The sequence below is a fragment of the Hesperophylax consimilis genome, chromosome 25 (assembly GCF_061612785.1).
Source record: "Hesperophylax consimilis isolate HC1 chromosome 25, BYU_Hcon_1.0, whole genome shotgun sequence".
Taxonomy (NCBI): domain Eukaryota; kingdom Metazoa; phylum Arthropoda; class Insecta; order Trichoptera; family Limnephilidae; genus Hesperophylax; species Hesperophylax consimilis.
Window position 1 is genome coordinate 11539591 of NC_142860.1, and position 26420 is coordinate 11566010.

The following is a 26420-nucleotide window of genomic DNA, read 5'->3' on the forward strand; positions in this document are numbered from 1 at the left end:
GATCTGTCAACCCACATTTCTAATTTTGAACTTTTGGGTTGGGTGTCTTCAGTAAATGAAAATATCACGATTGATGAAGTAGGATTCCCCAAATAGTCAAAATTTTAAAAATTGTAGGTTGGATGGTTTCTGCACAATATTATCCAATTAAATACCAATTTTGATACTGTCAAGAGTCAAAGATCCACCAAATTTAAACTTGAAAACATTAAAAACGAAAATATTAACATTAAAATGCACTTTTGAAACATTTACAATTAAGGCTAATTAAATGTTAATACATAATTATAATAAATCTTTTTTTTTAAAAAAACAAAACTTACTCAATAAAATATGAAAATTATTTAGAACTTATGAAAAATTTATATACATTTTTAATGGCAACTCAAAACAACATGTCAAAACATTATTTTTTGTACTACAAATAAATTGTCTTATGAACAAAATATTATATACACATTAATTGATATAGATACAATACATATAATCACACTAGCCCCGCCGATAATGTGTTTTTGGACACATATTATGTCTAATTTACAAGGGTCCAGCCAAGTTTGACTCCATCCTGTGGTCTATCAAATGGGAAAGGACCTCAATTATTTTTAAATATAAAGACCATAAAGGAAATCTTAAGGCCTACGTCATCTGCGAGTGGGGTTGGTGGGGGGGGGGTTGTGTGGAGGGTGATGATGCTCTTAATGCTTGGTCTAAATCATTTTTACTGTAAAATTGTCGATTTTTCATAGAACTGGGCCCATTTGATGTTATGTATGTTACAAAATATGCAATTTGTTCGATGAATTGTGACAACAATCAATTATTGTATATTGATAACATCATTATACAGTTGGCAGGAAGTAGCTGGTTAAACTGTGTTATAGTTTTCATACCTACAATACAATGTTATTTTAGGTACAGAAGGGTCAATTTATAATAAACTATTTTAATATTATATTATAAGTCTAAATTTCATCAACCGAATTATTGAGAGATTTTCTCGTCCGTGCTCTATAAACCTTTAAATTCTTTCCCTTGTCATTCAATTCTTTAGTCTTGCAATAATCTACAGAACCCTTACCGATACCATTAGTTGTAACAATTTCCAAACGCCCGTTAAGTTTTGCGTCGGAAACGTCATTGGAATTCAATAATAATAATTGTTTATCTGAACTAGAAACAATATCGACATCGTTGATATAGGTGACGGTTTCACTAAAATGTACACTATTCGATCGAGCCCTTTTTTTATTGGGATTATTAAAAGATTTTTCTAAATTGTTGCTTTCAGGATAGGTTAAACTTACTCGTTTCCTTTTCACGGACTTGGTTGATTCGATAAGATCAATTTCAACATCGTCGGTGATATCACCGTTAGTTAATGCTAATACAGGGTCCACTTCCTTCAATGAAATTGGGCTGTCGGAATCTTTCGATTCTATGGACGATTCTAAGCCCTTTTCTTTTTCTTCTACTTCTCCCATTGCCTTTTTGATCTCTCTAACATCATTCTCGATGTCGTCTTTAGGCTCTGGCTCTGGCTCTGGTTCTGGTTCTGGTCCAGGTGCAGGTTCGGGATCAGGTTCTTTGACTATGACAACGGTAGCAGCAGCTGCAGTTACCGCAGCAGTTGCAGCAGCCGCCGATCTTCTTTTTTCTGACGTCGGTGTTCTTGTCCGAATTCTCTTCCTAGGTGATGATGCCACTGGAGAATTCGTGGGAGTGTTTGGAAGCGACTTTTTCTTATTTTTTCGTTTGATTTTGATGGTTTTAATCTTCTTTGGAGCAGGTTCGTCCTGGAAATATTGAATATATTTTAGTTCAAGTGTGATAAACGGGTGAGAATCTTAAATTATTACTTGCGAGGATCAGTTACGTAACTTATATTCAGCCAACAAAGGTTTTATTTTTATCTTTACTATATACTATATAAATATAATCTCTGTAAAGGTAATATCCAAAGACAAAATTAATGTATAAGGTCATCACTGCAATTGCAGTGTTTTGTACCGTGCGTGGGCACGATTCTTTAACACTGCAAATGCAGGGTTTGGCCTGGGAGTGGTTAAAAAACAACTATACCACTTGATACACCGCAGTCACTACTTTTTCTTCTTCATATTTATGGTGAAGGAGAGTTTGTAGAGGTCGTAATTCATTAATTTCCGTTCAAAAGCAAGATCGGTCAACCAGGAAATTACAATGCGTCTTAATCACAAAAGAAACATTTTTATTCGAAGGTGAAATAAAAGAACAAAGCAATAATGAATTACCTGCAGAGGTTTGGCTCCGATGAAACCGGCGCACCTTTTGGCACCACATAAACATCTCTTCTTGTCATCGCCCGCACATGACAAGTTGTAGTTAAAGGTTGCTTCAGTGCCCTGGTAAAGAGAATACAATTCAATATTTTACTATAATAATTTGAAAGGGTGGATTAGGGAGATGAAAAGACAGAAGTTGTCCAGTCCTACAACTGCCCAGATCCAGTGACAAAAATCAATTGATAACTAACTAACCATCACGCCGTTTCCTCGCAGGGGTAGGCAGAGAGGACGGACCGCCAAACAACTCGGTCTTGGCACACACTCCTTGCCTCATTCACATTCATACATCGTCTCATACATACTCTTCTATTATTCTGACTCTTGGCATGGCCCGACTCGAGTATCTGATTCACTTGATTGTGCCATGTCTTCCTCGGGCGTCCCCGACTTCTGCTACCATTCGCATTTGCATCATATATCCCCTCGGGCGTCCTCGAATTCTGCTACCATTCGCATCATATATCGTCCTTACACTCCTTTCTTCCTCATTAGCTCTATATGCCCAAACCATCTAAGCGTCTTTTTCTTAATCTTACTCACTACGCTTACTTACGCAGCCTTGTACTCTTTGCGGATCTCCACATTCCTAACACGATCATACATGGTTTTACCACACATACGCCTCAGGGATCTCATTTCAACAGTATTCAATCTACTTTCATCCTTTCTTTGCCAGTTCCATGCCTTACTTCCATACATCAGGGTAGGTACCAGCATTGGACTATGCCGGTTTGACGGCCGGCATAGTCCAGTGGTAACGCATTGGACTGCCATTCCGAAGGTCGCGGGTTCGAACCCGGCGTGCGCAAATAAATTTTATTTGATTAATTTGTGTTATTTCACAATTAATTAATTAAAATAATATATAGTATATTTGCGGCATGTTCCAGAGTGGAAGATACTACCAGTATCGCCCTGGTGTAAGACCACCATTCAGAATTGAAACGTTGCTCCAAATGGCTTTAGCCGTGTTTAGTAACTAGATCTGAATAGCCAGGTACTTCCCCACTTACCTTCAGCCTCACAACATCCCCCAATTGGGGATGCCATAGTCTCCCTGGCTCCAGACGGGAGCAGTTGGGACTCTTGTGAGGTATTCACTTTAAAAAAAAAAAAATAAATAAATAAAAAAAAATAAAAAAAAAAAAAGCACTCCATTGTGGACTGCTAACTTCGCTTCTTTGGACAATTTTTTGTTAGCTCAACTGCGTTCAGTCCTCCATTAATGGAGTTACCTGATTAGATATCAATTGATTGTGAATGTAATCTGATAAATTTGCGATATTTTGGATTGTCAACCCATATTACGCTGACGTAGCGAAAACGCAACGGTAAACTTATCGGTTGATAAGGAATCGATGTTATTTCTTCAAGCACTCATTAAAACGGTCTCACTTTATTACCGTTATGCAAAACAGGCAAAAACAAATTTTGTTTAGTTCCAAGATATTCCTTGAAAGATGGAAAAATATTAAATATAGTTCATAATTTTATTTTATTTTCATACCGAAATTACATAAAAATCTAACAAGAGAAACTAGTAGCGGTGAAAATTAAATAATATATCATCAACATATTTCTGAAAAAAAAAAAAATAAGAAAAAAATACTTACAGCGGGTAGATCTCTCAAGGCAAAGAGTCCAACTCGAGTGTCTCCGTTCACTGTCCATTTCTGTGTTTCACAGTTGGGTTCACAGGAGTGGTTCATGAATCTGAAAAAAAAATAACAAAACATTATCATCTGAATGTCTAAATACAATACATGCCCAAAAGTCAAATGTGCGTACCATTTCGGCGGCCTGGGGGCAACCACGTGACAACCTATTTTGGCACCAGCACGGTTTGCGCATTTACTGAATAGAATACGTTATCATTTGAATTTTGACAACCGACTCGTGCCCATCATGCGGATTAATGATTTCCAATGCATTCAAACTGTATAAATATATAAACGGTAATGACAATAATCACAAATATTGCGTTAAATGCTGCAGGTAAGCGTTATTTAATTTAATTTAAAGGGTATTCATTTTAATATGATGATCTTAAAATGGTTGTGTGTGCGACATTCATACTACCAAAACATAAACAGCGAGATGCAAAATGCCAAAGTGGTAGTTTAGTGTGGTGAGTAAATTATGCGACAACTGTAAAATGTAAAACCATTTACTTTTACAAAATATTCAGTGCATATGCAAAAGTAAAACCTTTTTCATGAGATCTGGGATTTTTAGTTATGACTAAAGACGGCTGTTCGTAAGCAGATTTCATTACCGAACACTGAAATACTTTAACTGCAATGCCAGTTGCCTGCAGACTGTCGGATGCATATTTTTTCAAATCACTGAATGGTAGACTGCCCACATTCATGTTGGTTTTTTCCTCTCACCCTTAATGACATCTGTCTTGTTTTTATTTTATCTATGGTTGAAATCATGTTTATTTGCAATAGGTGGAGCCTTCTCTATCTGAAATAACAAACATGTTTGGAGATCACCTCGGATCTGTAGGATGCAGAAAAAGCTCAGTTGTCGCCTGGTTAGCAGCAATAACCTTTTTTCTAGTGTGATATTACACTTCACATAATTTCATCAAGTATAACTCAATTTACACACCTTCCGTATACATCAATCAAAACATTATGGAGGGGAGCTATCTAGCCTCCGTGGTCTAGGGGTAAGGTTTTCAACTAACAATCCAGAGATTGAGGGTTCAAATCCCAGCGTGCACAAGTTCTTGTATTTTATGTGATTAATTTGTGTTATTTTACAATTTAATCATTTAAAATAATACTCTGATGTAAGACCACCATTCAGAATCGAAACACGGCTTGAAATTACTTTAGCCATGTTTGATGGCCAGATATAAATAGCCAGGTACTTCCCCACCATCCTCTTCCCCTCCCCACACCTTCAGCCTCACAACATTCCCCAATGTAGGAGATGCCATAGTCTCACTGGCTCCAAACAGTTGGGAGCAGTTGGGATTCTTGTGCGATATTCACATAAAAGTAAAAAAAGGAAAAACTTTACCAAACAGGACTGCTTACTACCGCTCCTAGTACATGACAGGATTTGATAAAACACCATTATTTTACACTCATTTTAACAGTAACCGGATAAAACCGAAAATGATAAAAGAATAGGTTAAATTTGTTGTTTGTTTGTTATGTTTCTCCACTTTGCTTTAATGTTCTGTTTTGGCATATAACCGATATTATTTGTTTGTTATGTTTCTTCACTTTGCTTCAATGTTCTGTTTTGTCACATAACCGATGTTTGTTTGTTATGTTTCTTCACTTTGCTTCAATGTTCTGTTTTGTCATATAACCGATTTAAACATCACTCACAAGTCCCATCAGAAAACAAAAGGTTAAAGATAATTGTATTTGTGTATGTTGTATGAATGTATTACCTTGCGACGTTCCCTTTGGGTCCTGCGTCAATCATGCGGTCCTTGTCCAGCGTGAGGAAGTAATAGTTCTCGTCCCGAATCTCCTGCCTCCGAGCCATCCTTCTCTGGAACTCTGCCTCATCTATCACCTCACCCACGTATTCTATCACAAAGTCCCCTGGAAATTAAAAACAAATTTAATTTGACGTCATCACGCCTCACCTGCACACTGCGCAAGGGGCACTGTAGCCCAACATATAAAAATACATCATACTAATTGACCAGCTAGTAGTTGAGTTGACAATAAATAGTTGGGTTCCCACCGCAGGGTCGTGGGTCAAAGTCCTGCTAGGTAAATCCATCATTGCACAAGCAACATCGTCCACTTATTTTATTAAGTGTTTTTTTAAATACATATTGTCAGGTTATTCTTAAGGCGAAGCACTATAAGAGGTAATGAAAAATCACATGTTTTTGGTTTGAAGATTTGATCGCTCTTCACTCGCTGATACTGTGAGTAGAATACATCTTGGCCTAATAATTGAGCATTTTTTTGACAGTCTAAGGCTGATTTTAGTGTCACGCTCACCGTCAGCGCTCATAGATCACCGCGTAGTTCGTCAGCGCTGAGACTCAGCGTGGCTCGTTTCAGTATCGTACTGACTGCCTTACTGTACAGTCGAAGACCAAAATGCGGAGTGTATTATATTATATTAGAAATAATTATAATAAATATTTTCGAACAATGTGTCGGCAATATCCTCCCAGGCTTTGTTTCTTGATTCTTTATTTTTGTAGAGTGGATCGAATGCATCCCACAATTTCTTCTTCAGGCGAACCTCATCGATAACTCGACCTGTATCCACTTGGCGATTCGCCATGACTGTACACGCGATGACGTCTGCTCCGCTCGACACTAGAACGCTCACTGAAAGCAGAGGCGCTCGTGCGATCGTCAGCGCCGACAGCTACGCGGCGCCGACGCGCGACGCGTACGGCTGCGTAGCCATCAGCGCTGACCACCTTGCGCGCTGATAGCTACGCGTCATTCAAAAACGCTTCCTAGAAGTTCATATATTTCGACCATCAGCGCCTACAGTGCGCGTGCGGTCGGCGTGACACTAAAATCAGCCTAAAATACAGTCTAGATTTAAAACTGTTCAAAGTTCAAAATCTCCTATTTAAAAACCCCTTTTCAGATATGGTTTTATTGTATAATGTGAAAAAATAAGTTCTTTAGAAAATTATCGTAAAACATTTAAATATTTGTGCCTGAACTTTGCGAAAATCAAATAAAACACACTTTTTGGCGATGTTTGTTTCTTGCACAAATCAAAGCAGCCATTATCGCCATGTAGGAGTTAGGAGTGCTATTGTTAGCGGACCGATTTCAAATAGTACACAACGTGGTGCGCATCGCCTTAACCTGAGAATGTTTGTCTATCTTTAAGAAAAAAATACAGGGTGTAAAAGGAGATTTGCAGTCTAGTTCGCAAACTTTATTCTAGGTTTGTCTTTTACACCATCAACAGTTTTAAACAGTTATTCAACATTTCTAATATAAAAATAGTTGTGGATTTTGAAATGAATTCTTTTATGTTTGTGTTAAAAAAAACCATCCATCTCTTATATGTAATCATAATAATATGTATGTACATTATTATTGGTTTTTATAATAGTTATCATAACTCTTTTTAGTAAAGTTGTACATAGTAGGCAAGTTATGAATTAATCAGAAAAAGCAGTACCTTTCTTGACATCTCCCAGCAACTTGAGTCCCCAGCCTCTCTGGTTAGTTCGGCTGGGTGCCAGGGGCGGGTAGAGGCGCTTTTCAAATGCCTGGTTCTCACACCTTTCACCGGCGGCACACACGCTCGGCGAACATTCTGTCAGCAACATTCTGGAAGGCAAATAATCAGAATTACAAACTACTAGCGGGATCCGGCCCTCTCAGGAGTCACACGTGCAGTTGTTGGGAGTGGAATACATCAATATATGCAGGAAATGTGACAGGATGTCTCCAATTATCCTGATGGGAACTTTGAATGAGCTTTTCAATATTGTGGTGCCTACCTGCCTGAAGAATGTTTAAAAAAAATAATTGTCATTGAGATTGTGACGTTTCATTGGACAAATTGTACAATTATTCCTTATTTAAAATACAAAACTATTACATAAAATATAATATGGGTCACAATTACGTAGGTAGGTTTTTAATATCTACTTACAAATCTTTATACAGTGATACCTCGACATACGAGTGCCCCAACATACGAGTTTTTCAAGATACGAGCCGGCGAGCGAGTGATTTTTTGCTTTGAGTTACGAGCAAAATTTGAGATACTAGTTCGGTTTAGCAGGCCGGCCGGTAGCGCGTGTGCGCGGCCACGCCCACCACGGTCAGTGAATCAGTTAATCTGCATGGAAAAAGCTGTGGCCTGAAACTGTAGCTGAAAGGATCTACGAAGAATTGGAACCCGGTATGTCAGTAGAGGAGGAGATTGTGTCTCTGCGGAAATCCATGGATCTAGAGGTGGAAGAGAGAGACGTGAACGAACTCGTCGAGGAGCACACCCAGGAACTGACGACTGAGGAGATACAAGAGTTACAGTCACAGCAGCATACGGATGTTATGCAAGAAATTGGTTTCGAAGAGTCAGAGGAGGAGGAGGTTATTTCTACAAGTGATACAAGTGAGATAAAGGAAATCTTAAGAATGTGGGAGAGAGTTTCACAGTTCGTGGAAAAGAAACACCCAGAAAAAGTTGCAACAGTTCGTGCATCTGATCTTTTTAATGACACTTGCCTAACTCATTTCCGGAACATTCTGAGAGGGAGGAAGAAACAAACCTCCTTGGACATGTTTTTTCTAAACGGCCTACAGGTGAAAGCGAGAAAAATGTAGCGAAAAAGGCAAAGACCAGTAAGGATATCTAATTTATTTATTTACATTCTCTTTTTTGGTTTTGTACAATAAATATTTGTCATTTATAAATACGTTTTTATTATTCAAAACCACGTAACAAAAATAACTGGGGTGACATTTTAGGGGTTGGAACGGATTAATGGTAGTCTAATTGTTTTGTATGGGGAAATCTGCATCGATATACGAGTAATTCAAGATACGAGCAAGGTTGCGGAACGAATTAAACTTGTATGTCGAGGTACCACTGTATATGATTTCAGAGGATATTTTGGTTTTAAATAGAGGAAAAGAGAAACATACTTTTTTGGACACATGGTCTACTGTTCACAAAACTTTATTATGTAATTACCGGTTGAGACAGTCAGAATCAGGTGCGCAGGGATGCGGTGCAGAGGGGTTGCAGTCGCAGCGCTGCGCTTTACCTTCGGCTGCGGCGCCCTTGCCGCCGCTCCCGCTCGCTCCTGCCACGGCGCGGTTCACCTTCAGCTTCACATACTGCGGGGGCAAAAGGCTGGACGAGAGTTCCCCTTCTTCAGAATTCTGCTGCTTCATGTCTGGAAAGATGCAACATTTATTTTCATTCTAACTCTAAATTTTGTCAGTTCGAAGTCATAATATTACAGGGTGCTAAGAGACGTACATGACTTATTTTAACCAGTGATACCTTACATTATTTGGAGTAAAAAACGTAAATGATATTTTGGTTTTCGGAAACCATTTTTTAGGTTTTTTTTTTCAAAATTTTCATGTCGTTTTCTTTCTCATGTCAGTGCTGGCCACTCAGCCGAGTAATTGCTCAACCCCTTATCCCGACCCTAACCGTCTAATATCTACTGATCTTTTAGTTGAAAAAAAAACATAAAAAATGTTACCGCACTCCATATTTTTATAAGCAAGTACATTTTTAATTCCAAATAATATCGAGAATCACTGGTTAAAGTAAGTCAAGTAACAACCTGTATAACTTTAAATAAAAAAGTTATATTTCCACTTGTTCAATAATAGAACATAATGCAGGGTGCAAAAACAGAATGCAATCTAGTTCACCAACTTTATTCCGGCCTGGCGTGTTAAATTGTTATTGAACTTTTCTCATGTAAAAACAGTGGTGGTTTTTACAAATCTTTTAACCCCTAAAACCTCTATATTTTCCAATTCAATTATCTTAAAACGAACTGTCAAAATGCAGATTGCGAGGGAAATATTTTTTTTGATTACCGTAAATTCCACATAAGAAGATGAACTACTCTTTCAGATTTAGAAAGTTTAAGTTTTCAAAGGGATGCTACCCACACACTTTGCTGTCTTCTGGTAAATCTACCTAAGACACTGAAGAGATAAATAGATAAAAGTGTGTTGTGGGTGTCTCGTGTATCCAATATTCCCTTACTCTGAGTTATATTGATCAAAAATCGAAATTCTTTCTATATTAAAACATAATCAATTTCATTGGCATGTTCTTACTTGTAATGATGTCATATGCTTCCTGGGCCTGCTTGATGGCGGTTAAGAATGTAGTGTCCACTGCTGATTTTTTGCTGGAAGCATGTCCAGTATCACCTACAATAATAAACACAAAACAAGATTGATATGGGAGCTTCCCGATTTGAGGAAACATAACCTGATAATGATCATAATCCCAGCAACATAAAATACAGCAGAAAACTCGGCACCAAAAGAGCTCGAAGTCTGATTTGCAAACTCTATTTCCGGCCTGTTTATTGTCCCACCAACAGTGAGTGATAAGGGTCATTTAACTATTCTACACAACATGCTATCAACTGTCTGCCTACAGCGTATCTTGAGAACTCGAGTACTATACCTACCGCTTGTAAAATAGCACTTCTCATAAATAACGAGCTTGCGGGATTGTTTAGGTTTTCAGCTGAAAAAATTTACTTGTCCCAGGCCCCAATCTTGCAGCCCGCATGTCATTTTCATACGGCCCACTTGGCTACAGAGAAAATTTAAATGTTTGGGTTAACTATTGAAAACCCTGACTGAAAACTTTTTTCTATAGAGTTTTGGTTAATTTACGATGCATTTCCTAAATGGAACCAAATTTGGAGAACCGGTTTGTATAAGATGAAATTCAAAAAATCAACAGAAACCTAAAATCTTGAATATCACTGCTAACCCCCTCCCCCTCCCCCTCAAGGATGTTTGAAAAATAGGCAAAGTGGCCTCTCTGCTGAAAAAGTTGTGCATCACTATCATAAATTTATCCCGTGCAGGAATGTAGGTACTCGTAACTAGGTACCTTCATAAACATATTTATTGGTTTTTAAAACAAAATTGATGATGAGTTACAATACAAAAGATGTAAAAAGGGAACAATATTGCGAAGCTGAAATTTCGCGTGACTTTTGCAGATTTTATGACAATTTTACATTGTACCAGATGGATAGCAATGGTTCAAATAGCCGACAATCTTACACAGATAGTGCCATAAACATATGAATCCGTCCCTAACGGGATAGGAAATTCCCGCCCCTTTGTTTGTTACTACTTACTTCGAGAATAATTATTAAATAAGGTTTTTTTTATTTTTTTCAGACCTAACGACCCATTCATGTATTCAGAAATTGTGTTGACAAAATTATTTGCTCGGTATATCAGTGAATCGACCTCGCCGTGATCGTTATGGCCAAGTTCGACTGTATTGTATTATGCAGTATTTTTGCCTGATCGATAAACAAAATGAATGAAAACAAAGTGATACAAGTAGCCTATTAGAGATTGGAGTGGGGATCACGATCCTCAGCATTGAGTCAACGACTTAAGTAGAAAATCTGTTTTCATATTATTGAGAATTATTGAAATAAGTGAATATTGGCCGAAGTTGGCTCACCTTTCAGATACAGCCAAACAAGCCCTACACTGACCCACTAACGAATTTTAATCCCCGCAGCTCACAGTCTGACAGTGTTAAGTGTGGTTTAACTAGTCTCAAAGGAATAACATGAGCCCCTCCTAGCCTTGATTGTAATTCTTGCTGCTTTCAGCCTGCCTCACAAACTCAATTCCTGGCCTGTATTTTACCCCGTTAATCTGATCTACGCGGTGTGGTATATGTGATCAATCGGTGGATATAGCATTTATTATATTATTATAAAAAGAGCAGGCAGCTTTCTGCTAATGCACTCATATTTCACAGAAAGTTTGACAGTAATTGGAGTCGATTTAAATTTTAAAATAAGTTAATCATTTCTTCTCTCAAAATAAGAATCCAATGACATATTGTGGAAGTTGGTTCTATGTTTCCACTACTCTAATTGTAAGGAAGTGTTTCCTAGGATTGGATGCAAAGGGTGTATTGTTAATTTTAATAATTGAGTGTTTACGGAGATTTACATTTGTGTTGGTGGTCCTGAACTATAATGTTGAGAAATCGAGTCACCTCTTTCTTTTAAGGTTGGTAATTTTAGCTTCATACTGCCGGTCTTGGTATTTTTGTGAATCGTTCTGTTCCCTATTTTCTGAGGGAACAGAACGATTAAACAAGCATATAGATCTAATAGAATCTATTAGATCTATTAGATCTATATGCTTCGCTAAATGCAGACTATATATTTGGAAAGCATATTTCAGGAGAGGTCGCATTTATATATTTTTTAATATTTTTGACATCATGTTCTAGTAATTCCTAGGTCTTGTGATCTTATTCCAGGAGAGGTCGCACATAATCTTTTATTACGTTGTATTGAAATGGTCAGCGTTGTAAAAGGTTAAGTGTAATTAAATCTCGCTCACCTTCCTGATACGGGAACACACGCCCTCCGCTGACCCAATAATGATCGTAATCCCCGAAGAATCGCACGGCAAACTGGTTGGGCGCGTGAGGCAGCGCGGCGATATTGGGCGGCACGTCCACCGGGTGGAGCACAAGGGCTGGCCACCAGCGGTAGTTGCCCAGCTTCACCCACACCAGCTCTCCGTACAGGGGCAGGCGGCCTGTCTCACAGTCTTCGCAAATGTAGCCCCCTAGAATATTAAACAAAATATTGATACAGATGTAATGAAAGCTTTCAAGCGATGTAACAAATACATTGATTTAATTAACCATTCGAATGTCCACCTAAAAAATGTGCTCTGAACTGCTCCAGAACAAATTTTCAGTATCACGGTAGTTAACCAATTTAAAAAAACTAATAATGGCCTCCATGGTCGAGGGGTAAAGCTCTCGACTAGCAATCTGGAGGTTGCGGGTTCAAATCAAACAAGAAACAAAACAATTCATTTATCAATTAGCGACTAGCCATTATCAAATTATTTAAAAGAGAAATAATAGTAACATAAAAAATTATTGACTGAGCGCAGCAAAGTACTGTTTTAACACAACCATTTGGCATTTGATTTGTATTTAAATTTGTTGGTACATTCCATTTCTGGTTTCGAAAATCTGCTGTATCCACTATTATTCAAGAAAGGCTTACTTTGACTAGATGGCTAATGTCAAATACCCTATAATATTATTAATACTTCCAACTCTAGTGAAATAGTGGCAATATGTATCAACAACTCTAGCCGCTAGAGGGAGCTAGTGTAGCATGTTGACTTTTTAAATTTTTTATGGCGGTGTTGTGTGCTTTCTAATTAGTATTTTGATCAATATTGTTAAAATATTTACAAAAATGTTTCAAAAGGGAGTTTTTTTTTATGGCAGTGTTGTGCGCTTTCTAATTAGTATTTTGATCGATATTGTTAAAACATTTATAAAAATGTTTCTAAAAGGGAGGTTCCGTGTTTCAGTTTACGAACAAACAAAAAAAACACTCCCAAGTCCTTTTTCAAGATGCCAAAAAAATGTTGACAGATTATAGTTGGTGAAATGATTTCGTTAAATCCTATCAAATAAAATGTTAAGATTGAAGATTATTAATTCAGCAAAGCTGTGTTAATTCCATGTAGCTTTCTGTGTAAAGTTAAAGTTATAAATGATGATTTATTTGAAGATGTTCAATGTTTATGCGACACCTCACAAGGGGAGCTATGTCGCCACCCGATTGGGCAGCCTTGTGAGGTGGCTTAAGGTAGGGGATGTAGGAAAGGATATATTAATGCGGGTCTCGAAGAAGCCTAGATAATATGAAGGAGGATAAACAGATTTTTGTATGTGTTTTGAATTATCGAATATATTGATATGTAATAATGCATATTTTATATACATTAATTGTATTGAAATCTTTTTATAAAATTATTCATTATTATATTTGTATTTTATTGCCTTTCTAAACCATCAAAGACAGAGTTAATAGATCGCATTAATATATTTAAATGTATGATAAAAAAAAGCAGCAAGTTCTTATGTGGGATATCTAATTATTAAAACTTTATTTCGACTTCTATAATTTATTAACGTAAAATAAAGAATATAATTTCACATAAAATCCATTAAAATGTATGAGAAAAAACCACGGCGCACAAATCGTGCCGATAGTGTAGCATGTTGCCATCAGAATGTAAGGGAAACGTCAGAAGTTGGAGGTATTATTAATATTGTAAGGTATTTGCTAATGTTGACTAGGTGGCTAACTTTGATAGAGCTTTTCAATATTATGGTACCTACCTATCTGAAGAAAGTTTGAAAAAAGAATGATCATTGAGATAGTGATGTTTCTTTAGACACATTGTGTAATTCCTTAATTGATTTTTTTTTTAAATGTTACATAAAATAATTGTATACTTTATAATTAAGTATGTACATGTTTAAGTACGTACTCACAAGTCTCACGATTTCAGAGAAAATTTTGGACGTGAGGTCTACTCTCCACAGAAGTATTCGTTTTGAAATTAAATCAGTATCAATACTTATACATAAGAGACAAAAAAAATTGTAAAATAATACTTTACCTTCAGGCGGTGATATTTTGAGGCACTCGGCGTGGAAGGAAGTGGGACAAGTTTCACAGCAAATGAGGGAACCTCCCTTAGCGCATATGAAGCACCAAGAAGTATTCACATGAAGTGGTATCTTGCTCAGTCTGAAATAAAACAAATACATTCATTGATGTTAATATAATATTTACATAATATGTAGTTATACCTGTTAATGTGCATTAAATTCATCTTTCGCCAGGTAAGGGTTCATTTTATCATATTGTAGTCCTCGATCATAGCTTTATTCTGAGCAAAAGGGCTTGTTAAAATCATATTAGATCCTTAACCTTTTAAGAAAGGAGTAATTGGGCTTCATTATTATGAATTTACTTCAAAAACCAATGTCAATTTCACAGGCCAACTACATAACTCGATATTTCGGTTTTTGTTTTTATCAAATTTCGCATTACGCGGGTAATTGTTGACTAGAAATTTGGTTTGAGAGGTCCCGTGGATTTGTACTATGTAGACATTATCTTAATTTTTTAAAAGGAGAGATTGAGAGGTATTAGATAAATTTAAAACTTGTAAGATCAAAATTAGATGAGTAAAAATATAGAATTTCATTGAAGCATTCATACAAAGGATTCAGTAATAATTAATACGGCAGGGAGAAACCGTTGTTTTTTCTAAATAGAGCAAAATCATACTCATTTTGTTTTCCTTTCGTGCACAAATAATGTGGCTCAAGTGCCCTGAAAGAATCCAGTACAAATTGTGATGAATGGTGTTTAAATCCATCAATGAAATGGCCCCACCCTACATCTCTGAACTATGCGTCCCGGAAAACACTGGTCACAATCATGTCCTAAATCCTGTATCTAAATTTCGCTAATAAACAATTAGTTAATGTTAATTAAGTGTTAATCTCCAGTGACCCTGCCATGTAAGTACGGTACTGTATATTATCTTCATACCGTATATATAGTTAGTAAATAACATGGATCATTGTAGAAATGTATTATATATTTGTACAGCGCCCTTGAGATGATTTTGCACAAAAACGGCGCTATACAAATCATCCAAATATTATTATTATTATTAATCAAAAAATTGAATTTATAAAAAGAGTTATCACTAGGTAGGTACAAAACAATATATTACTGAAAATCTCTAAATACTATAAAACAAAGTCACTATCCGCGTCTGTCTATTTGTACGAAGGTTCTTACAAACTAAGGAGTTTTATAGGGTTTTCATGTATACAGGGTGTATCGGCACGTACCCGACAAACTTTAACCAGCTTTTCCTTAGCACATTTGGAGTAAAAAATGTTATGGGCACTTTGCTGTCCGGTAACATTTTTTTTCAATTAAAAACAAAACATGATAAAAAAAATCCACACTCCGTCACTGGCATTGGCATTGTTTCTCGTGTTCAACAGCTGTTATTAGCAAGTGTGTCAAAATGCGTGTTCGCTCTTTCATACACACTAAATAATAATAGCTAAAAATGAGACCAATGGTGCCATGCCATTTCGTTGTGATCGTAAAAGCGCGCTAATGTATGTACGTTCGTATATTATTCAACGAAACTCGAATAAAATATTGCCAGGTGGGTTTTCAAACTTTGACAAAGGATAAAACAGTGGTGACATGTGGTGAAAATATGAATAGTAAATTTTTATTAAAAACAAAATATTACCGGACAGCAAAGTGCCCATAACATGTTTTACTCCAAATGTGCTAAGGAATAGCTGGTTAAAGTTTGTTGGGTACGTGCCGATACACCCTGTATAATACACGTATGTAATATTTACAGAAAGAAGAGAAAAGTCTCCGAGCAATGCCGGGTACACTTCTGCTAGTTATCAATATATTAATTACTTGTACAAATAATCTATTACCAATGTTACATTCATTATCAATTAAAAATATGTACTCACTTTGCATCGCAATGTCTCGGACATACAATAGTAGCTGCTGTTATCACCTTCGTACCGGCTGGAATGCACTGCGTAAACGAATGATAGGTGGCGGGACACTTTACACAACGCACAAGTTTATCTCCAGAAAACCTCGTTCTACAACCACGTGGATCGTCAGACACACACGTGTGACATACGTGTCTGGGGCAACTCACAGCTTCCACGTGAGGCTGAGATTTCTTCTGATTTTTAGATGGTCCACCTGTGCTGTATTTCGTCTGAGGCCACGCTCGAAGACATGACACGTGGTAGAACTTGTTGCAATGTATCACACTGCACTTCTGACGCTCTTCTGAATTTATTTTGGGGCAGGTGATAGATCGACACACAAAGCAGGGGGGGATTTCGTATCTCTGACAATCGTTGCATTTGAACACTTCCGATACTTCGGGTTCATTTGTACTTTCCGCAAGTATTTTCAGTTTTCTCTCCAGTACGTCTACGATAACGCATTCTCCCGCTTTGACATTGTCCCAATCTGCATCCCCGTCTGTAGAAGAAGCTGATGAAAGATCCAAGTCTTGCGGAACAGCTGTCTCCATCAATTCTTGCATTTTCTTTTCGAGTTGAGACTCAAAGTCTTCTGCATTAGTTACAATATGTAAGGGAGAGGCACTGTCTTCTTTCCTGGGTGATTTTTTTACCAAATCTTTCACCGCACCTCGTGAACACCGCCGTTTTGTGGGAGAGATTTGAATTTCCCCATTCAAAAGCGGTTGGATGATTCTGGATTCACTTGTATCTACGCCATTCTGAAGAGTGAAAGATTCAGAGATGGATTCGTCGACTTGACTATCGTCTCCACTCTCACAATCTGAATCTGCCTTACTAGCGTCATTATCATCAGTTTTAGACGTATCATTTTCACTTTTCTTTTTCAACTGGTAAGATCTGCGGCCTCTCTTCTTCCGTTTTCTTGTTCGTTTAGAATCAGTGTCGTCGGTGGAGGAGGGCTCCAACTGTTTTTTAACGCAGACTAGATGATACATTCCACCGCACGACCCTTTGCATTTGATCAGGCCGCTTGGTTTTTCGCAGATTTCGCAGACCTTTTCCTTGAACAGACCCTTGAAGATGCTGGGTTTAGGGACTGATAGGGTGGCCATGTAATAATCGACAGGTTCTTTATCTTTAACCTCCTCTACTAATCCATTCCCCTCTGTAGTTTTAATTTCCAGTTTTGTTTTCTTAACTATCTTAACTTCGGTCTCAACCTTGATAGGTTCGTATTTTACCTCTAAACTAGGACTTGTCGCAACTTTCACCAAACTATCCAATGGTTTAGATTTAGAAATAGTATTTTTCTTAATAGCATCTTCTATATCGGAAAAGTCAGAATCTTCTTCGACCAAGTTAGATTTCACCAGCTTTTTTCGTGAAGATTTTTCTCTGACCTTCTCAGGACTAGTTGGTGAAGTGTGGTCATGTACTACTTCCTTCCGTTTCCTTTGTTTTTTTGGTTCAGGAGTACCAACCTCGTCCCCCATTCCTTTAACGAGACAGAAATCATTACTGCTCTTATCCTCTGTCCTCTGATTCTCTCCATATTGCCAGGCTTTATACAGATATGAGAGAACATACTCTTCAGTTAGCTCAGGATTTTCATCTAGCAAGGCATCCCGTTTGAATTCTAGAAACTCTTGGAATTCCGGATCGTCATATTTAGACAAAGGCACTTTACTTGTCACTGAAGATTTTGAGCTGGCAGGTGGAATTGATTTCTCTTCATCGCTTTCAATTTCCTCTTTCACTTCGGAAGTAACCTTCACATCCGTTTGTGTAGGTGTAACAACAGATTTACGTTTTCTAAGCGAAGCAATGCGAGGTGTAGTAGCTACGTTTTCAGATTCATTATCCTCTTTATCAGGATCTTCTAAGCTTTCTGGTGATATTTCTTCACATTTTACACCATCAGCACTCTCAGAAGACTTATTTTCATCCTTTTCAACAAAAACTACTTTGTCAACATCATTCACAGCTTCAGATTCGAGTTCTTCACCTAAAGAGTTTATCTTACTATCACTGGTATCGGGCATAAGAACTTCTGGAGACAGTTTTCTCTTTTTAAGAGGGATGCGAGATTCACTGTCCAGAGTTTCCTGGCTTTTATTCAGGGATAAACATTTGGGTTCAACAGATTTGGGCAATTTCTCCTCATCATTAGTAGATTTGGAAACTTCTTCAGTAGGTGCCTTGGAAGATCTAGTTTTACGCTCTTGAATTTTTGGCTTCCCTGTCTCATTTTTATCAGCAGATTGACTTCTCGGGGTTGTTTTGATTTCTTTAACATTAGTTTTGACAGCATCACTATCAGTCGATTTTTCAGCAATTTCGGGTTCTATTTTAACTGGTTGCTTGGCCTTTAAAAGCCAGCGATCCATATGTGATTGAGTTTTGATTTTCACAATTCCACTTTTTTCAGCGATGCTATTAATACAATCGTCGACCAAGTCGATGATATCCGTGCCATCTTGAGATACTTTTCCGCCACTTTCAACTTTTTCTTCTTCTTGCTCTTCTGGTTGGCGTCGAAATAGGCTATCAAATAAGGATTCACTCAGCGATATATCAGGTGAAATCTCTCTTTTAATTTTCTTTTCCTTCTCTGCACCCTTAGCTGCGACGATAGTAGTGGGTAAGAACATGGTAATGAAGAACTGTTCCCGGGTCTCTGCTGGTCTGCGTAAAAGCATTTCAGCTTCTGTGACTCCCGTCAGCCATTTTGATTTCTTGCTCTCGGAAACATTGAATGCGGCGCAGAATTTGGCTTCCTTTTTCTTCATCTAAAAATAAAGAAAATTAATTATTTCTGGAAATGTGGGTATGCTTTTATAAGGACTAAGATGCAACTTGGTGTAGACAATTTAAGTCTGGATTTTATGCTAGATTCTAGAGATGCAAATAAAGGAACCATCCTGACCTCAGGAGTGAACTCCTCCCTAGTCTTGTGGAAGTGTTCCTCCCCCTCAAACTTCATGAGGAAGTTGGAGAGTAGCCATGCCCTGCGGCCACAGTCGGCGAAGAAGGTAACATGCAGCACCTCCACTGGTATCAGAGACCTGCCCACAGCTGGAAAAAAATACACAGATTAGCATAATACTTCAATGAGGCAATAACTATCAAAACAAAGCGTACTTTAGTAATAACATTCATCTGTTTAATCAGCAAACTCAAATGAAATATGAACGTAGATGATTATGCTTGATGGCCGATCAAAATTTTATCAAACTTTCAAGCAGGAGAGAATCGGCAGATGTCAGAGAAATCGAAATGGTGCTAATCATCAATTTGCAACAATATCAAATGTGACAGGGACTCAAACAAAATCGTCGCCGTTCAAGCAAAAGTCACCAACCCCGAAAAAGGCAGTTTTGAGTTGAGTTTGCCACCCGATGCGTAAAATTATGTTCTTTAATATGCACAAGTCACCGGAGTACTTTAGTTAAGGGCGAGTGTAGTTTTTTATTAATTTAAAATAATGATTATATTATTAAGCAAATCGATTATGATAGTGTTTTCAAGAAGTAAAAAATTTTTTATACATTTTTTAAATTAACATAGGCTTAGTAATTATCAAAATCTAATCGAAAATATGACCTTTTTCAGACCGTAATACGTGCGTTTTAAAAAATACTATTAAAGGCTGAATATCGTCAAAAAATACCTGAAGGGGTTTTCTTTAAACGTACGAAAAAAAAAACTAAAAAATAAATAAAATAGGTTCGTAGTTTAATTTTTTCATAAACTCTAATTGTACTTGTTTTTAAAATGCAGATTATAAAACTTTGGATACGTTTATTTAACAAAACTAAACGATAAATTACTGGTATTATATTTTTCCATTTTTTAAAGTTAATTTAATATTTTTTATACTACAATTTAAGAAAGAACTTTTAGATTTTTAAATTACTTTTAAAACAGGCCGTCTGCTGGCGCCTATTTGAAATTTTAAATACGGTAGAACATCGAACTAAAAGCTTCTTTTAAATATCCCAACAGATGGCGCTATCATGGTTCGCTATTGACTCTTCCCATGTCATAAGCCAATATTCAACGTATAAATCGGTTTCAGTTATTCAAGCCAAACGGCCACTGGCTTAGGTTATGCTATTCTGTACACTATACTGTAAAATTCTCGCCTCGAAGTTTGCGGGATCGAATATCGGAATGGGCAAGTAAATTTTATTTGGTTAATTTGTGTTATTCACAATTAATGAATTAATATACGTATGGTATATGCGCGGTACGTTCCATAGTGAAAGATACTCTCAGTATCGCCTGGTGTAAGACCACCATTCAGAATTGAAACGTTGCTTGAAATGGCTTTAGCCGTGTTTGGTGACCAAATCTGAATAGCCAGGTAGATTCACTTATTCAATAAATAATACCCGTTCTGCGGTCTAAATTTAAATAATGATTTGTGGTCTTTCATCGGGGCGATACTGACAGTATCTAACGCTCTGGAAAATGCCGCAAATATAATACTTATGTACATTGTGAAATAACACAAATTATTAAAATAAAATGTAGGTTGGTATTCGTGCACGCCAAGATTGTAACCCGCGACGTCACGGAGGTCGTCATCCTGTTGAGTCGGGCCATATCTCGATATTTATTATTGTTTTTGTAAATTATTCTAAAAAAACATGAATGAAAAGACAAAACACAAATAACCTGACATTTTTAGGTAGGGATATCAATTTACCGTCCACTGTAAAACAACTTACAAAAATGTCCACCCGCGCAAGGCGCTTTTTAGTTCAAGTGGCATCGTTGTAAATGAACTGAATGTTGCCAAATCTGAGGTTTTGCTTCACCAAGGACTGTTGAATACAAGCGAATTTTGGGCTCGATGGCGTTTCTGTGGGCCTTAGAAAACAATAATGTTATTTATAACGGTTATTGTTGACCGAGGTAGAACGAACAGAGGTACTCTGTTTTTTGACCAGATGTAGGTATATTTTTTACAATGCGTGCATCTGACGGCCGGCCTGTCCGGTGGTGAAGCTTTGGACTCCCATTCCAAAGGTCGCGGGTTCGAACCCGGTGTACGCAAATAAAGAAGTATTAGCATTTATATCTGAACCTAGATATTAATTCTGGACCACAGAATCAATAAAATTTTATTTTGTTAAAAGTATTTTGGTATTTAAAATTTTAAGTACTTAAAAAATTATTTATTTATATTATTTCATTTAATTCATTGTTATCTATTGAATTTAATGTGTTAATTATTGTGCATAAAACTATGTAAAACCAAATGCCAAAATGTTTTTAATAGAGATATACATAATTAAGAAATTGGCACATACATCATCATACATGTCATAATATGGAAAATCAGGACTAAAGATATATGAAGAAATAATAATAATATAAGCGATTAGTCATAATAGACCCGATATAGTTTTACATGAAAAAATTAAAAAAATTAACTTATATCATTGATGTCGCTATACCAAATTCCTGTAATATTAAAAAATCTGTTAGCGAAAAAATAAGAAAATACACAGATTTAGGAAATGAAATAAAAAGAATTTGGCATTCTCAGACTATAAAAATATTACCATTCGTTATTTCGGCTACTGGCATTATACCTAGCTCTCTAATTAAAAATTTAGGCGTATTAGATCTTTCAAAAAAATTATATATAAAGATGCAGAAGTCGGTCATTTTGAATACATGTAGGATAACAAAAGATTTTTTTAATATTTATGTTGAGGGATCAGTAGGATTTATAGGCCCTGTTAGAAGTTCTACCGAGCCGAACCCTCTGATATGAAAATATCTGGAGTCGGTGAATTATTTTCCCATTTGATCTTTTGTGAGTTGACGTGTTGTTCTTGTATTGTTTTGTATTTATTTTGCTTATATAATGCACTTACATAATGTTGATTGACTAGATGATCATTTGTGGAAAAGTGAGTGGAAGGGTTTAGTTTTTCCTATGGGGAAGATTTAACCCGGACAACAAAATCGGAAGCATAAAAAAAAAGAAATGTCAGGCTTTCTGTAAAAATATTAAAATACATACAATTAAATTAAATGTTACCTTGTATATATTCGTTTATATTCTAATTAAATAAATCATACAAAAAAAATAGTGCCATCTGGTAACTGAAATTCATAACTTTTATAAAGAAGATTTACACTACCGCCATCTTACTGTTTTCAGGCAAACGTTTTTAAAATAAATTCTAGTTAGAAAAAATATTGTTTTGGAAATGAACAACAGAGTTCGTGTGTGTCGAAAATAGTTGATTTTGTCAGGTATACAATCACTCTTAATAAAATGCTTCGTAAATCCAATTTATTTATTTTTCACTGCATGACTTTCGATAACATCTCAACAAGCATAAGTCTTTATACGCGGATAGACATGTTTGACAGTATAAAGAAATAAATATTTCGTAATAACTTAAACAAGCAAAAGTTTCTAAACTATGGCTGGTGAGTTTTACTTAATTTTCATTTTAGAACTACTCATACTGTTCTGAAACAGGCAAAAAAAAAAACAAGCAGGAATAGTTACTTTAGCTTGTTATAAATAAGATCGGGTTGGTATAAAATATAACAAGCAAAACTCGCTACCGCGTAATGGTTACTTTCCTTTGCTTGCAATTTCAACACAGCACTGATAAAATAAACAAGCAAAAGCAACCATCCAACCATAGAGAGTTCTGATTGACAAATATTTTTCGTTTATGCTCAGTTTCCTCTATGATGTGACGTTTGACGTTGTGACGTTTCTAGGCCACTATGCTATTCGCTTCCTGTCGCAAGACGCTAACCTGTTATTGAACGTTTAAATGCTCGGGGACGTTATTGTTTCGATTGTTTTGTTAATACTTATTGTTATATTAGTATACATCGTAATGCTTTGCAAGATTTGTAATATCGATTTGCCGAACCGGAGTTCTGTAATCATGCATTACTCGAAATATCACAGTGCATCAAACGCCATTGACATTGTTGTACCGGTAAGTGTTTATCATAAATAAACTCTTCTATTCAATAATGCAATGAAATTACAACCAAACAGTTACTTTATATTCGTTAACATTGTCTTATGTACCATAATACGTATTTGGAGGTAATAATTTACTAATTTTATTGCATTTCAGAGTTCTTCAAAATTAAAGGATTAATTAAAGGATCTTAGGAATTCTGGAAAGGCTTATGAAGTGAACAAGAGGGTATTTAGTTCCAAAACCCCCAAAAAAGCCAGCTGCACTAAATGCATATTTAATTGCACCACAAAGTTTCCAGAAGAGAAAAGAGAATTAATATGCTCTGAATACTGGAGTCTGGGTGACTACTGCCGTCAAAAGGATTTTATCCTGACTAACACCAAGGTCGTAGAAATTAAATACAGGATTGTAAAGCCACCTCTGAAGAAACGTGCTAATGCAAAGCACTACCATTTCTTCAAAGATGGCAGAGAAGAAAGGCTGAGCTTGCCGAGATTTTTTTTTGAAAACCTTGTGCAACAATTTAAATGTATTTAATGGCCCATATCAGAGGGGGAAGCATGTTTCAGGAAACAAGATGCCTAACAGCTTAGTTAAACTGATCAAAGGACATATTGAAAAATTTCCTGTTACAGAGTCACATTACGTGAGGAAATCATCAGGCCGGCAATACTTAGACAGCAAATTGTCGATATCAAAAATGTTTGCACTGTTTATAGATTACTGCAGAGAAAAGGATGTTGTACCGCCCAGCATCACATCTTACAAAAGGATATTTGGCAAGCATTACAATTACTCCTTTTTCAGGCCAGTGTGCTCTATGTACAAAATATAATTCAATGAAGGATGTTGATGAGAAAAAAATTGGAGCAAAGCTACTTGGAACACAAAGACAGAGAAAAAGAAGCAAACGCCGACAAAGCTCTCGACAAAGAAAGGGCAATTCGGGACAACACTTTTACCACGGTGACCTATGATTTGCAAAGTGTTTTACAAATCCCGAGTAGCGTTGTTTCACCTCTGTACTACAGTAGAAAACTCTGTTGCTACAATTTGACGATATATGAAGGAGCTCCACCTAACAACGCCATCTGTTATGCTTGGCATGAGGTAAATGGCAAGCGTGGTAGCATAGAAATTGGAACATGCTTGTATATTACCTTAATAACATACCAAGTACTGTTAAAGAAATTTCTATTTTTAGTGACACTTGCAGTGGTCAAAACCGTAATCAAAATATTTTGAGTCTGTTAATGTATGTGGTGCAGAGTTCGAATAGTATTGAAGTGTTGGAGCAAACATTTCTAGAATCGGGACATTCGATGATGGAATGCGATAGCATGCATAGTGCCATTGAGAAACAAAAAAGGTTCATGAGTGTCTATACAATGCATGACTGGCTGAACATTTTTTCAGCTGCTCGTTCGAATAGGAACAAGAAGAATGCAAAAACCTATACCGTAAAAGAGTTAAAATATAGTGATTTTTACGATTTGGGTCTCCTATCCAAACAAATTAAAACCAGGAACACCGCTGGACAAAAAGTGAACTGGTTAAAAGTCAAATGCTTTCGATTTGAAAAAACCAGTCCTACCATTCCGGGGAATATTTGAAAATCAATATTGGCCTTCAGAATCGTGCTCCAACGTATCCACACCGATTGTCAAGGGTTTAGAACACCCCTCTTCCAATTAGTTCTCTAAAACATAAGGATTTGATGGTATTATGTGAAAAGGGTGTGATACCACAACAATTCCACCACTGGTGAATTCCACTCTGCCGAGTTCGACAAGCGTTATTAATAGGAATCCAGAACCCGATGCTGGAAGTGATACAGAGGAAGAGGATTAGTTATCAATAATTATAATTTTATATTTGTTTTCTCTTAGGATCTTTGTTTTAATTATACTTTGTAACATGTTTTTTTACTTTAGGAAGAAAAAATCTTTATTTTGCCTATATTTTCTAAAAAAATGAGTAAATTTTTAATAATTGCTTATTAATCTTATATATTTTTTTAAATATGTTAAAAGTTCTACCTATTTTATTGAATAAAACTTATTATTACCCACATTTTCTTTATTATAACGTATATTCCTACCTTTCACTGTTCCTCTATTAGCTATTACTGTCCAGATTATTAACAAGCAAAAGTCACCAAACCACATTTGAGCCAACTTCCCCCCTTTAAAACCATTTTAAATATATTAATGAGCATCAAAAATTTAAAATAATTTTTGGAAGTTATTAGGAAGACATGGGAGAGTGATTTAATGAAGATAAAATCTTAAAAATAATAAATTCCGATTTTTCCTCCATCTTCAAACTTTAAAATCACGATATCTCAAAATGATGTTTTTAGGGTTGGTGACTTTTGCCTGAACGACGACGAAATGGGGGCTTAGTATTGTGCTCTCAGGAGTTATTCGGAAATTTAATCAACATAAATTTAACCCTTTGAATGCCAAGTACGAGTGGTATTCTTAGTGGGATGCCAGCTACGAATGTGGTCCGTAGTATTTGTATTGCGATTGTAATTAAAACAAAATAATCTGTCATCACCGATAAGCAATAGAATTAAAGGTTGGCAACTTGTAATGATATGAAAAAAAAATCTTTATTTAAAATTTCTAAATAGTATAAAATAAAGTCGCTCTCCGCGTCTGTCTGTTTGTGCGCTTAGTTCTTCTAAACTATGCAACAGATTTTGGACAAAAATAACCTGTACTCGTTTTGCATTCATGTGGGGGCGGTAATGTACTGGGATATTTTCGTTATCAAAAAACGACATGAAACATTATTTAATCTATAGCGGTACAATACACATGTGCATTAATTTCTTCATGTAACAGATTACTGCCTAAAACTGAGCATCTACGAACATCTTCATCCCTGACTTCTCACTTCACCTCTTTGGATTTTGTAGACCGCAATGAATTTTCAAAAACAAGTTACTTTTTGCCGGTGGTTCATCTATCGTACTCAAGTTTACATG

At 36.4% G+C, this 26420-nt stretch overlaps 1 protein-coding gene across 1 annotated transcript in view; it reads right to left on the minus strand.

The window, feature by feature from the left end:
• Positions 1-675: 675 nt before the first annotated feature.
• NSD (Nuclear receptor binding SET domain protein) overlaps positions 676-26420 on the minus strand; it is a 37140-nt gene continuing 11395 nt past the window's right edge. Inside the window, exons 3-13 of the mRNA XM_089646996.1 lie at positions 19375-19523; positions 16413-19237; positions 14501-14631; positions 12401-12631; positions 10112-10207; positions 8997-9201; positions 7470-7621; positions 5743-5899; positions 3941-4040; positions 2274-2384; positions 676-1796 (exon numbers count right to left, since the gene is read on the minus strand). Of these exons, the coding sequence (XP_089503122.1) occupies positions 966-1796; positions 2274-2384; positions 3941-4040; positions 5743-5899; positions 7470-7621; positions 8997-9201; positions 10112-10207; positions 12401-12631; positions 14501-14631; positions 16413-19237; positions 19375-19523 (4988 nt within the window). The 3' untranslated portion in view covers positions 676-965. The remainder of the gene's footprint in view (positions 1797-2273; positions 2385-3940; positions 4041-5742; positions 5900-7469; positions 7622-8996; positions 9202-10111; positions 10208-12400; positions 12632-14500; positions 14632-16412; positions 19238-19374; positions 19524-26420) is intronic.